The 13,847-nt window shown below is 50.6% G+C and overlaps 1 protein-coding gene across 4 annotated transcripts in view; it reads right to left on the reverse strand.

Annotated features, from left to right (window-relative positions):
* The window catches only part of LOC116953259 (choline transporter-like protein 4), a 91,263-nt gene that overhangs the window by 35,952 nt on the left and 41,464 nt on the right, over nt 1-13,847 (reverse strand). For all 4 annotated transcript variants that reach the window (XR_012947166.1, XM_032973312.2, XM_032973311.2 and 1 more), the window contains 5 exons: nt 6,857-6,930; nt 5,863-5,941; nt 4,688-4,772; nt 3,000-3,116; nt 2,236-2,296 (listed from right to left, as the gene is read on the reverse strand). Coding sequence is in view for 3 of the 4 variants with exons in the window: in XM_032973312.2 (XP_032829203.1) it covers nt 2,236-2,296; nt 3,000-3,116; nt 4,688-4,772; nt 5,863-5,941; nt 6,857-6,930 (416 nt within the window). In the remaining variant the exon portion in view is untranslated. The remainder of the gene's footprint in view (nt 1-2,235; nt 2,297-2,999; nt 3,117-4,687; nt 4,773-5,862; nt 5,942-6,856; nt 6,931-13,847) is intronic.

The raw sequence follows: 13,847 nt of genomic DNA on the forward strand, positions 1-13,847 counted from the left end.
TACTACTTGTAGCTACTTGTGTTACTACATGTGTAGCAGCTACTACTTGTAGCTACTTGTGTAGTAGCTACTTGTGTAGTAGCTACTACACTTGTAGCTACTTGTGTTACGACATGTGTAGTAGCACAAGTAGTAGCTACTACTTGTAGCTACTACTTGTGCTACTAGGATCATCCGGCACTGGGTTCATCGTTATTCCCGCTGTGTTTTTTTCTTCTCGCCGTCTCTCTCATATCATCCCTCTCACTCTCACCCGCACTCGGAGCGATCCCGCTGCGATACCTCGAGTCGCTCGCGAAATCGCGCGCGGCTTTCGCAATTCCGGCCGTGAATTTTCACGTATTCCGGCTCGAACATCCTCAGCGATGTTGTCGTCATTTGCTCATTTGCTCGGTCAGGGCTCTCGTCTCTGGTCAAGTGGGAGCGCCTCAACTGAACACGTTGTAAGGCCTTCGCGAATCTACATTATTCGTAATGAAAGCTAATTTGGGTTAGATCGCGTAAATGCAAATGTGTCGTTAGCCCACCGCCGCCCGTCCACAGCCAACACACAAGGTTTGTCACGTAAACAACACGTGCCAACAAGTAATAGTAGGGTTTTTCCACTTTTTTCTGGCAACAAAACTGAAACCTTTTGACGAGGATTCATGTCTGCATTAACCACAATACCTGCAGTCAAAATGCAAACAAAAACATACTATGATATTTTATGATGCATTGTCCTTGAAACTGATTGGTCCACACCAAGGGACGGCTTTCTTTTGAGCCTCGACCCAATTGGCTCTGTTGCCAGAAAAAAGGGGAAAAGCCCTATTATTACATTTTGGTACTGGCAAAGGAGGTCTAATGACGTGCCAACAAGTTACGAGTTCAGCACACCGCTTGTGCGTTGGGAGAGTAAACCCCACAACATTTACAACCTGAGTACGACGTTTGGCCGGCAATCACAACCAGCTTCATCGACTCAGTCGCGCGCGGCAGGAGGTGCAGGAGTTGCAGCGGACCCCTTCAGCTTCTCCCAGGGGGCGGTACACGCAGCGCGACGTCGCGCATCCGACCGCCACCCATCCCTCCCGACCGTTTAACCGCCCACACGCGAAACGCGTGGCAACGGGACATCCGCAACGCCTGCCGCGTCGGCAGCGGCTACGCAGAGAAAGCGATCGGACACTGATGGGGCATTCTCAGGGCTCGAATAGTGCAGACTATGGCGGGGGAAGCAAACGCAGTGATGGGGCTGGGCGGGGGGGGTTGAGGCTCTACGCTTGCGAACCTGGTCTTCATAACGGGTGGCTGTCAGCGGCACCTGGTTTCAATTGTGAGACCCAGGATTGAAAGCAGGTGCTGGCTCAGCGTCTCTGTCACTGAGCCAGGACTCGTTGATGGTGGTGGGTGGGTGGGTGGGTTATATCCCCCCTGGGTGAACTGGTTTCACATTTTTGAGCACAGTTTCTGAGCAGAGTTCATAGGCGGCTCACTTTAGGAGCAGTAAGCAGACCAAAGCACACGAGCGGGGCTCTGCGACTGTCCAAGCAATTGATCACTCTGCCGATTATCGGTTCGATTACCGACCAAACGGACAACATTGAAATGGTTGGAAAGAAGTTTCTTCTCCGTTCCCGCGTGTGCCTCTGGACGGGAGGTTATAGGTGGGGGTCTTGGTGACATCATCGGTATCATCAGCTGTGTTGTTACACTGGGCATGGCATGTAGGGGTTTCCTGGCTTCGCGAGGCAGGATTTTGTTTAAAATTACTGTTTTATATATATTTTATTATTTTATTGTTTCCCTTCAACGTGACTTTACCGAAAGAGCTAAGAATATGACTGTTACTGTTATTATTAGTGAGATTATCATTATTTGTACTCTCTGCCTATAATTTTCTGTCAATGAATCCGAACGATCGTGACGCGAAGGTGAATGCGAACGGGACGAATCGCTCTCACCGATCTGATCTAGAATTATTTTTGTTTTTTTAAAGCAGAATTCCGGCGTGCATCAGAGAAGAGCATCAGAGAAGAACATCCCTTCAAGTGCACGTCGCCAGCTACGACGATGTGCGGATCGGAAAAAAAAAACACAGCGCGGATTTCGCACGCTGGAGCGTAGTGGTTACCGTAGAGTCACGGGAGCGCGACGAATGGCGTAAAAATGAGGGGGGAGGGGAGCCTTTATCCGGCAGCGGGCGAATGACGTGGCCACGGCGATGATGGGGTGATCCACGTCAATACTCACGATCCTTGCTGGGCACGGTAAACCCTGCGCAGTCTTCCGCTTGCAGGATCTGCTGCACCGTCTGGAATAGGGGCGCGCACCTTTGGTCAAGTCGGTGAATCGGGAAAAAAACCCCGATGTCGCACACTGAACACAGGTGCCGCTCTCTCATGCCGACACTTGGCCCTCGGTCAGGGCGCCCGCATGGCACGTCGAGGGAGTGGGTGACCACTGTGCCACAGATCCCCACTGCTGCTTCACTCACACGCACACACAAAGGACAAGGACTCCCCCCCCCCCCCCACGTATAGCCTCGAGGGCAAGTGCTGTTCACGAGCACCTGTGAAGGGCGGCGCAGCACACGAGAGGGTGGGGGGCCAGCACAATTGCCCGGCCGCCTTTGTCTCCCCGGTGCTGATGTTTACACACCGCACCAGGTACTCATTTTAGGCTGAGTGAATCTAGCAGAGGCCCAGGACCGGTGTAGATATTCGTCACTGATGTTGACCGTGAGCGGGAATCCAACTTGGGTCGACGGGTTCGTAGCGTGCGCAGCGCGCGAGCCACTCCACCACCGATCCACCACACACAACACCTGCGATTAGCACGGTTGGCGACGTATGGTGCGAAAGAAGTTCAGCATACATAAGACGCACACGTGCACACACACACGATTGTATACACAGTCCCAGCACTCAAACCCAGCGGCTCAGAGGCGCCTGAGGGAGGTAGCCAGCCACGGCAGTCACACGGGGCATTGCTTGTACCGTGAGCGAGACACTGACCTTGCTGGTGGTGGCCAGGTTGAACCCCGGGCGGCAGTACTCCGCGTTGAAAGCTTGGGAGGGAGGCTGAATCATGTTGACCACCCAGAAATCCCTTGGGCACTGCTTGACACATATCTGCATCGATCGGGTAGCAGGACAAGTTCGAAGTTAATTTCTGTTTGACCAGGTGAGAGGTCAAGACCAGGTGAGAGGTCAAGACCAGGTGAGAGGTCAATACGGTAGGGCGAGATTCTCATTTGTAAGAGTGACCTGGATCACAAAAAAATGGCAAAAGTAATGACGCAGAAATAAAGTCAAGTAAAGGGATGAAGAAAACAGAAATCAGAGCAACAACAACAACAACAACCGCGCTACGAAAAGAAATGAAAAGATAGTGCGCAAACAAAATCTATTTACTGTGGACGGTTTACTTTTGAAAAGCGAGTCACGGCAAATTTACTCAGAGAAAATGTCAAGTTATACCGAACGGTAACGATTGCGCTCGTGTGCAAACAGACGGGGACACGTGCGTTAGAAGACAACTGCGGGTGGTGGTATCGCAGGGGAAGGACACCTTAGCATCAACGTGGGATTTAGATCCAATTTGTACGATACCGTAAGATGGCCATCGCATGTATTTGTGATTCTAAGTCGTCCGTGATACGAATGTGCGGGCCAAACAACGGCCAATTCATTTTTCGCAAAAATGTACAAAGGCTTTGTGTCCTCGACTCTCCGAAATGAACTTGAAACTACTGATAAGAAGGCGGGGGCGAGGGGAAACACATTTAGAGTTATGGTCAGGGGTGTCCTGGTGATGCCGCTGCAGGACGATTGCCACCTATTCCACAACCAAACTTCGAACCCGGCCAGGTCTCTCATCAAAACTGTTCAGTCGTCTACTATAATAAAGTTAAACACTCTACCGGCACCAGATCTCGGTACAATTCAACCGTCGTAACCCGAACACAGACGCCAAATGAACCTTGTGGTGGTACCCCGGGGTACCATAGAACCCCGGGGTACCATAGAACCCCGGCTCTCGCATAATGTTCGTGATGCAGTCATGTTGAGTCTGTTGATGGTCGGCGATGCGGCAATCGACTCACCTCGACGAGCTGTACACGATGCGCTATTCAAAGTGAAAAAATTCGATAACGGATTTTTTTTATGCTAATGTTTGGCGTTTCGACAACGTGGAGTAGCACTGATTTCGGATCGATTAATACCCCAGTCGCGAAGTTAAGTACACTATGAGACCTCCTTTGCCAGTAACAAGATATAGTAATAGGTTTTACCCTTTAAACTGGCACAAAAACTGACACCTTTATTCAGGCATCATGTTTGCAATCACCACAACACAAGCAGTCAAAATTATATAAGTTAAGTACACTCCTGGAAAAAGTAGTGTCCCAGAAATAAAATATTGAATTGCCTTGGCCATGTTGTATTATTTGGTACCCCGGGGTACCGCCTTAAAGATCTAATTACCAGATCGCCCGGGTCAAAATCCGGTGGCAACCCGACATCGCAGTGACGCGCCCTGCTACGCTACGAGCAGCGTAACGTGACCATCATTACCGAGCGAGCAGCTACCCCCTTCCGGAGTCGCCGAAATTTTTTTTTTCCAAATCGCCCATCGCACCGAGAAAGGTGTGAACCGCCAGCCCCGAGCTGCCACCGTCCCCGCAAGGGAAGCCACTCGCCTGCGTGGTCGGGCAGTTGAAGTTGAGAAGTGCGGCGCTGCCCGCACACTTGAAGATGTCAAAGTAGAGCAGGAAGGGCTTGTCGCTGAAAAAGAGAGAACGCACAAAGGGACAACAACAGCACTGTGATATCACAGTGGTTTAACGGTCGGCAATTTTGCCAGCGTAAAGCCGCTTCGTGCGCTGTTCATATCCCATGAACATTTGTGCGCAGGTTGTAATTTTTATCGTATATATTATATCAGGGACGCTGCCATGGTCGTAACTGTCCGCACACTACTTGCATTCCAGGAGGTCGCCGGTTCAATTCGATCTCCTGGCTCGGCAGTTGACAAATTGAGGAATATCTGAAATACGCACGAATCTTTGCTCACCCAGGAGCTTAAATGGGTTCGGTTGCATGAGCAGGTCGCGTCTGGTGGTGGTGGTGGGGACGCGGTAGTGTAGTGGTTAGCATCACTGTGCTACAAACCCGGCGACCCGGGTTCGATTCCCGCTCACGGTCGACACCAGTGACGATTATCTGAACCGGTCCTGGGCCTCCCATAGGTCTACTCGGCCTCAGATGAGTACCCGGTGCGGTGTCTAAACATCGCCACTGGGGAGACAAAGGCGGACGGGCGTAGTGGTGTTGTCCACCCACCCCCTCGTGTGCCATTGCCGGCCTTCATAGGTGCTCGCGAACAGCTCTTGCCCCAACAGTCTGTTGAGGCTATACGGGGAATATTTGTATTTGGTGGGGTAAAGTGTGGGTACTATTTCAAGCCCGTTTGGCCAGGGTGTCACGGCATTGCGAAATGACCCTGTAATATGAATTCCTGCAGTCACGAAAGCTTCAAGTGAAGATTTGACCCTGTAAAGTCGGGGGCCCTCTAGAGTTCCCTCGAGTGGAGACCACCAGCAGCAGTGGCGTGAGCGAGCGACCGGCTTGGGGTTAACCCGCCGTAGATGACCCAACGTGAAAGTCGTGTTGCTATTGGGGACTCACTCATTGGCCAAAACATGTGGAGGCAATGACGAGAGCAAAAAAAGGAATGCTGTCCAGTGATTGCAAATATGCGAACACATTTTGTCCCGACACCTGCTTCCACCCAGCTTCCGTCCTGCTAATCGAATACTTCCACCACGGAGCTTTTGTGCGTATTGACGGTGACATGCTGTCGCATCGTCCAAACCTGTAGTTGCCCCGGCCACAGTAGTTCCCTTGGCTGTCCGTCGGGTAGATGACCTTGCGAGGATCTCCATTCAACCAGGCTGAGAGGACAAGTAAGGGACGACGAGTTCAAGTTTGTGCCGTAATTAAGTCACGATTGCAGAACGTTTCACACAGGCGCAGCTTCCATTCACTCGTGTGGTTTATAGTCTATTCACTGTTTTTTTTTAATCTGTACAGTACTTTGCATGGCATCATTTTGCACGAAATAGTGCTACAGAATCTAGATTTGAAGTTGTCGTGACTCCAGGGATCCATACTCTTTGGTTCTTTCGGTAAAGTCACGTAAGGTATAAAATAAAATAAATCACGACGTTTCGGGCGCAACACAAGCGTCCGTCATCAGGTGGGACAACCACAGCAAGGAACAATTGCTGAAGTGGGCAAAAGGGCCGCTGTAACAAGAGGCTATGTAGGTAAGAGAGGGGGGACGAGCAAGGGGGGAGAGATAGAGAAGGGGGGGGGGGGTAGGGAAGTGCTGCGATTCTTTCTTGCTGTGGTTGTCCCACCTGATGACGAACGCTTGTGTTGCACCCGAAACGTCGTGATTTACTTTATTTTACACCTACGCGACTTTACCGAAAGAACCAAGGAGTATAAGGCTACAGAAATAAAGATTTGATTGATTGAAGAGAGAGGGAGAGAATTATTCGCGAGCGCATGAAAAGGAGGAGCGGGAGAGTAGCCAGAGCCAGCGTCGACAATTTCCCAAGCTCTGTGGTCCTATATTGGATGGGATGTTGTGGCAAATTTCCATTAGCGAGTGTTTATACGTGTGGCAGGAAACCACCTGGCTGGGTTTAACCCCTGGCAGATGGAGACGCGGCCTCTGTGTGTGTACGTATAACTTCTCTCACAGCGTATGTAGCCCACCGTCCGCGGCGGACATCATGACCACCGCCAACACGAATTAATAAAGTGAATGAATTCAAATTGCTTCCGCGCGTGACCGTCACCGAGAAAGCCCACGACGATGTAGGCGGCGATCACCACCATGAAGAGCACGCAGCAGACGATGTCCGTGCAGCTCCTGGGAAGACAGGACGACAGGTCAAGGGCCGACACCGCCCCATCATCACCCACTGAGCGTGAAGACTCGGGAATATGGACCCATTCTTACGCTCACACGCATGCGGTAAATGTACAGCAAAACCTTGCATTGCGAGTAACTTGGTCCGCGAGTGTTTTGCAAGACGAGCTAAAAATTTTAATCAATATTGATTTGATAAACGAGCGAGGTGTCTTGCAACACGAGCAGTGTACGTGTACACGCTTTGTACTGCCGTGCGTCACGTGATCACAACTGATACATGACGAGTGCTTTGATATACGAGTGCTTTGATATACGAGTGCTTTGATATACGAGTGCTTTGGATTACCACAAACAGGTTTCCGGAACGAATTATGCTCGCAATCCAAGGTTTTACTGTATATGTGTCAGAATGGGTTTTTTTTTTTCAGAATATTTATACTGGAGGAATCTGATAAGCCATCAAGTTTTTTGCACAGATGTCCAGTATGGGCACGGGGTCAGAACGTTACAAAAACAAACAGCGCAAAAACTCGACAGTAGTGCAAGTTACAATCAAGGTAAACACATCACCCAAACACAAATACAACACTAAACCATCCACATCCTACCAGGCAAAGCCCACTGAGCCATTAACTTATTTTTCAGAAGCGACCTGGCTACCACAATTGATAGCACAACAAAGTGGCCCCATCATTTGGACATTCATAGCGGGATAATCATCCAAATAATATCAACGCATGCTTCTAAATATATACAGGCAGGCCTCGCTAAGCAGGACACCACGCAAAGCGAGACCCTGTGCTAATCGAGGTTATTCAGTATTGGTACAGAAGTAATTCAGTTTTTTTACAGAAGTAATTCAGTGTTGGTACAGAAGTTGTTCAGTGTTGGCAATCCGTTTATTCTACTGACAGATAGAGAAACCTGTGTATTACTCAAGCCAGAAGAAGGCCGATCGCAACCACAACGAGGATTGCCACCTGGATGTGACCCAGGTGCACTCCGGGAATTGGCATTCTGTGTTTGGGTGGCAGGAACCGATTTATACAGACCTCTGGTAATGGAATTCTGCTGAACGTTATCACATATACTGCAGAGTTGTATTTGTTATAATAGACCTAGCGTCGATTGGATTTGGTTTGGGCTGAAGGGGTGGCAACCCTACCCTCGACAGGGCAGTGGGACCCTGAATGATTTGTTGATTAGTAAGCTACAGATGAGGCTCAGGCCATGTCACCCATAAACACTGTGGAAGGAGTGGCTACATACAGCCTGGTGTCTGGCTGTGGCCCAACAACAACAACCAACAACCACCAACAACCAACAACAACCACCACCAACAAGCACCAACAACCACCACCAACAACCAACAACAACCAACAATAACCACCAACAACAACAACCACCAACAACCACCAACAACAACCACCACCAACAACCACCAACAACCAACAACAACAACCACTAACAACAACTAACCAACAACAACCACCAACAACCAACAACAACCACCAACAACCACCAACAACCAACAACAACAACAACCACCACCAACAACCACCAACAACCAACAACCACCACGCCGAGACACCTTCCTCGCTGTGGTGGTCTTGTCTGTGCTGTCCTTCCTGAGCTGTTCGAAACTTCTCCTCCCGTGTGTGCCCGTCATATTTTGTCGTGTTTCGTGATATTTCGTCATTTCGCTTGACATCATCTTGGGGGTTTTATTTGCTTTTCTCTCCCTCCACCGAGTTTTCATTTACTCTCATTCCAGCCGCTTGTGCATCTTCTCTCCTTCCATCCCTACCAGGGCGATGATATCGAGTGAAGAATGGTCCTCGTTCTTGCAGCGTATGTCTACGCGTGGTGTGTTTTAGACAGACATTCTTTAAGCTCCACGGGTATATCTTTATTGTTATTATTTGTTATATTGCTTGTTTACCCAGGAAAGCCTCACTGGGTTTTAAGTTTTTTTTTTTCAGGTGAATCTTGCCAACTTTTAAATGTTGCTATGTGTAACCCTAATTGAGTAATTTGCAGGGAATTATTCTGGATTGGGATGTTTGGCCAATACTGTTTACAGTGTTTGTGAATTGTTAGCTATGGGAGAGAGGGAAGCTGAGAATCCAGAGGAAACCCATGCAGACCAAGGGGGAGAACACACAAACTCCACACACACACTCACCCACTCACTCACACTGTGCAGAACAGGGGGAGAACACACAAACTCCACACACACACTCACCCACTCACTCAACCTGTGCACACTAGGGGGGAGAACACACAAACTCCACACACACCCACTCACTCACCCTGTGCACACCAGGGGTGAGAACACACAAACTCCACACACACACACTCACCCACTCACTCACCCTGTGCAGAACAGGGAGAGATCACACAAACTCCACACACAGACCCACTCACTCACACTGTGCACACTAGGGTGAGAACACACAAACTCCACACACTCACTCACCCACTCACTCACACTGTGCAGAACAGGGAGAGATCACACAAACTCCACACACACACCCACTCACTCACACTGTGCAGAACAGGGTGAGAACACACAAACTCCACACACACACTCACCCACTCACTCACACTGTGCAGAACAGGGGGGGAACACACAAACTCCACACACTCACTCACTCACAATTTGTACACTAGGGGGAGAACACACAAACTCCACACACACACTCACCCACTCACTCACACTGTGCACACCAGGGTGAGAACACACAAACTCCACACACTCACCCACTCACCCTGTGCACACCAGGGTGAGAACACACAAACTCCACACACACACTCACCCACTCACTCAACCTGTGCAGAACGGAGAGAACACACAAACTGAACACACACTCACCCACTCACTCACACTGTGCACACTAGGGGGGAGAACACACAAACTCCACACACACACTCACCCACTCACTCACACTGTGAACACTAGGGAGAGAACACACAAACTCCACACACACACACCCACTCACTCACACTATACAGAACAGGGAGAGATCACACAAACTCCACACACACACACTCACACACTCACTCACACTGTGCAGAACAGGGGGAGAACACACAAACTCCACACACACACCCACTCACACTGTGCAGAGCACGGGGAGAACACACAAACTCCACACAGAAATTCTCCCGAGTGCGGAATCGAACTCAGGCCCTTCTCTCTGTGAGGCACAAGTGTCACTGCAGAGCCACCTTGCCCACCCTACAATGTATCTTTACCCGTCTATAGCAACTACTTTTTAAATTCCTCGCAAGACACTCATCTCTGCAGTGGTGCTATCCCAATTGGGACCCTAAGCGGGAACGATTTTGTCCTCCTCTTGTTAATTTATAGACTCCAAGTGAGATGAAAGAAAGTGTTGAGAGAATCGAGGTGTAATGACACGACGGACGAGATAGAGACAGCAGATACCATATAGTGGCATGCGTAGAAGATATGCGGACAAAGAGATAGGGATGGCGTGGCTGAGAGAAGAGTGATTGAGGCAACATAGAGGGGTCGTGAGATGAGAGATGTCGATGTGTACCTGTAGTGAGAGAAGACACGAGATAGCATGAACCCAGATGTTTGCGCTTGAGCCTCTTGGGGCCTTGAACTTTTGCTTCTATGGCACTACCACTGAGCCAGGAGTGGAAATGTCACAGCGGCTACGGCTGGCCCCACTCTTTCCGTACGATCACTATTTGGCTTATCACAAGGTGGGAATCTGACCTCATGCGGATGATGATGATGGGCTGAGTTGAAACGGGGCCAGGATATGAACTCACGGACCTTATGAATACGTCTCGAGACTGATTTCCGCTGGCTTCGCGTGGATCAATGAAAGGGCAGTTGTTTGGAGAACCAGTCGCGTATTTCCACTGCTTTGAGAAGCGAGCCTCGTGTAGGCGTGGGCGCGCCTGTGGGCACGCCTGTGTGTTTGCGTGCACGAGACACAGGCCACTTTGTGGGTCCAGAGCCAATTGGGACAACACATAGCGATCCTCGCCGCCGCCTCCTAGCAGATTAATGTCCCCAGGTCACTCTTGGAAATGAGACCCATCCTGGCCTAATGAATTTCCCACCTGTTTAAACAAAATCAACTTGAAGCTTGGGTTCTGTGTTTGTACATGTACACGCGCAGATGTGATATGTGTGTGTGTGTGTACGTGTGTCTGTTTGTGGAGGACGCTCCAGGGCAGTTGGAGGCAGTCGCCTTCCAACAACAGCGGAGGGCAGGGAAGCGACGCTCACAACAACGAGTGGGGCACCGGGCGGATAAAATGCAGCAATTTGACGCAGCAGGCATCACAGGTGGTGTATCTGCCAGGCATCTAAGTCAGAATCAGAATGAGAATGTTCATTTATCCTGGAGAAATTAGAGAAATCAGTCAGTCAACCCATGACACCTGGGTCTGTCCCGTGACCTCTTGCCAGAGAGCCTTCGACACTTCATGTGGCCTCAAAGTGCACCTAGCTTGGCACAAGCGCCGTGGAGATGTCACTACAACTTAGTGGTGAATGGCAGCTGTTATTGTTGTTTGTGAAGCGGTGGTGTAGTGGTTAGGGTATTGCACTACAAGCCCAGAAACCCCAGTTCGGTTCCCACCTACGTCTAATATCTCGCTCGAACTAACCTTAATTAAGTACCTGGCACAGTGATTCGCTTACCTTCTCTGTACTTTGCACTCCAATCGTTTTTACTTTTGTATTGTTTGTTGTTGTAACTTTCTGACCAGCCCCTACTGGACATGTTTTTAAAAAGAGCTTTATAGTTCATCGGATTTCACCGGGATAAATAACGCTTCTGATTCTGTGTAAAAAAAACATCCGCACCGGGGAGACAAAGGCGGCCAAGCCTAGTGCTGACCCCCCCTACCACCAACGTAATTTTAATAGGCGCTTGCAAACAGCACTTAGCCCGAATGCCACGTGACTGTAGTGGGGTTCTCTGTGCGAACTACGCACGCAGCGCCGTTGCGTGAACACCGCGGTGCTGAAGAGGAGGAGCCATCCCAAAATCAGCAGCACACTCACTCCGAGCGCACGATGAACGCAGGCAAAGAGAAAAACCAGCATCGTGTGTGTGATGTGTGTGTGTGGTGTATGTGTGTGTGTGTGATGTATGTGTGTGATGTGTGTGTGTGTATGTGTGATGTGTGTATGTCCGGCAAAACAACCCCCTACCTCCTCGCGGTGCCGGACGGGCAACTCTGTCGTGGACAGCGCTGTGGGGGGAGATCCAATTTTGATTGGCTCCTCCCCTCATGGCATATGTGTCCACCACAGGGGCTAAACGGGGGCTCTGGACGGGTGCGAGGGGCTGGTAACCCCTCCACCTTCAATTAATTACCACGAAACTACGAATTAAACTGAAATATGTAACAACTAAGCTTGTGCCGGAGGCCCCGGGGGGCCAGGCGTCTATGACGTCTCCTGGCCAAACCCCAATTGGCGGAGCCAGGAGATTGAATACCTACCCTCGGGGCTACTCCAGAAACAACGAAAAGCCACTACGGTTGGCCACGTGGAATGTTCGAACGCTCACTGCAGAGGAGAGGCTGCCACTCTTCTGTCGGGAGCTGGACCGGTACCGCCTGGATCTATGCGGCATTCAGGAGGTCCGGTGGACCGGCTCTGGCTCCTGCCACCATGAGGGGTGGACAGTCCTCTACTCGGGGCAGCAGACTGCCAAACAACAGGGTGTGGGTCTTCTTTTGAACAAAATAATGAAGGGGGCGTGGGAGCGTGGCGGTGAGGTGTGGGAAGTTGTAAGCCCCAGGCTACTTTGGGCTCGCCTTCCCATCAACCGGAGGCGAGGAATGGTGGTCGTGGTTACTTATGCCCCCACCGAAGATGAACATCCGTGGAGGGATGCAGGCAAAGCCGATGAGTCAGATGCCTTCTATGACCTCCTGTCACAGGTGCTGGCTAAAGTGGCCCCTCGGGATAGAGTCATCATGTTGGGTGACTTCAATGCCCGAGTTGGTCATGATACTGGCACCTGGTCTGGAGTGATTGGAGGGCATGGGCCAGATCAGCTCAATAACAACGGTAGGAGGCTGCTAGATTTTTGTGCAGCCCATGGGCTTGTAATTACCAACACGCTGTTCCGGCATCGGCGCATCCACACAACATCATGGATGCATGCCGGGTCCAAGCAAGAACATCTGCTGGACTACATAGTGACGGACCAGCGAATGCGAGCCCATGTCCTTGACACCAGGACCTACCGTGGAGCCGATCTGCCCTCTGACCATCGACTAGTCATCTGTAAGATGCGCCTGCCATTCTTCCACTCCGGTGGTGGGTGTACACCCAGGACCCCATTCCAACCTAAAGTGGCCTGGTCTCAGTTATCTGATGAAAGTTGCAAGCGAGAATTTCATCATCGCTTGCGGCTGGGATTGGCATCGTCCCCGACTCCTCCTGATGTCGAGGGTAAATGGGCGAGGTTTAGGACTGTGACTCATGCAGCTGCAATGGCTGCTTTGGGTACGCGGTCCAGACCTCCCCAGACACCCTGGATGACAGAGGAGTTGTTCACGATGGTTGAGAAAAAGCGACAGGCCCACTGTCATCAGCTACAGAATCCCACGTCAGAGAATGAGGAGGCTTACCGCAGCCTTCGCTCGGAGGTTCGGAGAGCCGTGAGGCGCTGCAAGGATGGGTGGTGGTCGCGGGTTGCTGAGGAGATGGAGTCTGCCTCAGTGGCCCGTGATCACAAATCTCTATTTAACTCCATCAAAAAAGTAACCTGCAGCGCCACACCTATTACCATCATTAGGGGAAAAAACGGTGATCCAATTTCCGACCCCCAGGAACAGGTTCGCAGATTTGCTGAGCATTTCTGTGAGGTCCTGGGGGAGGGAAAATCCCTCAACCAGGAAAACAT

This window comes from Petromyzon marinus, chromosome 50 (genome assembly GCF_048934315.1).
Source record: "Petromyzon marinus isolate PM22_M1 ecotype Great Lakes invasive population chromosome 50, UKy_Petmar_22M1.pri1.0, whole genome shotgun sequence".
In the NCBI taxonomy this organism is placed as follows: domain Eukaryota; kingdom Metazoa; phylum Chordata; class Hyperoartia; order Petromyzontiformes; family Petromyzontidae; genus Petromyzon; species Petromyzon marinus.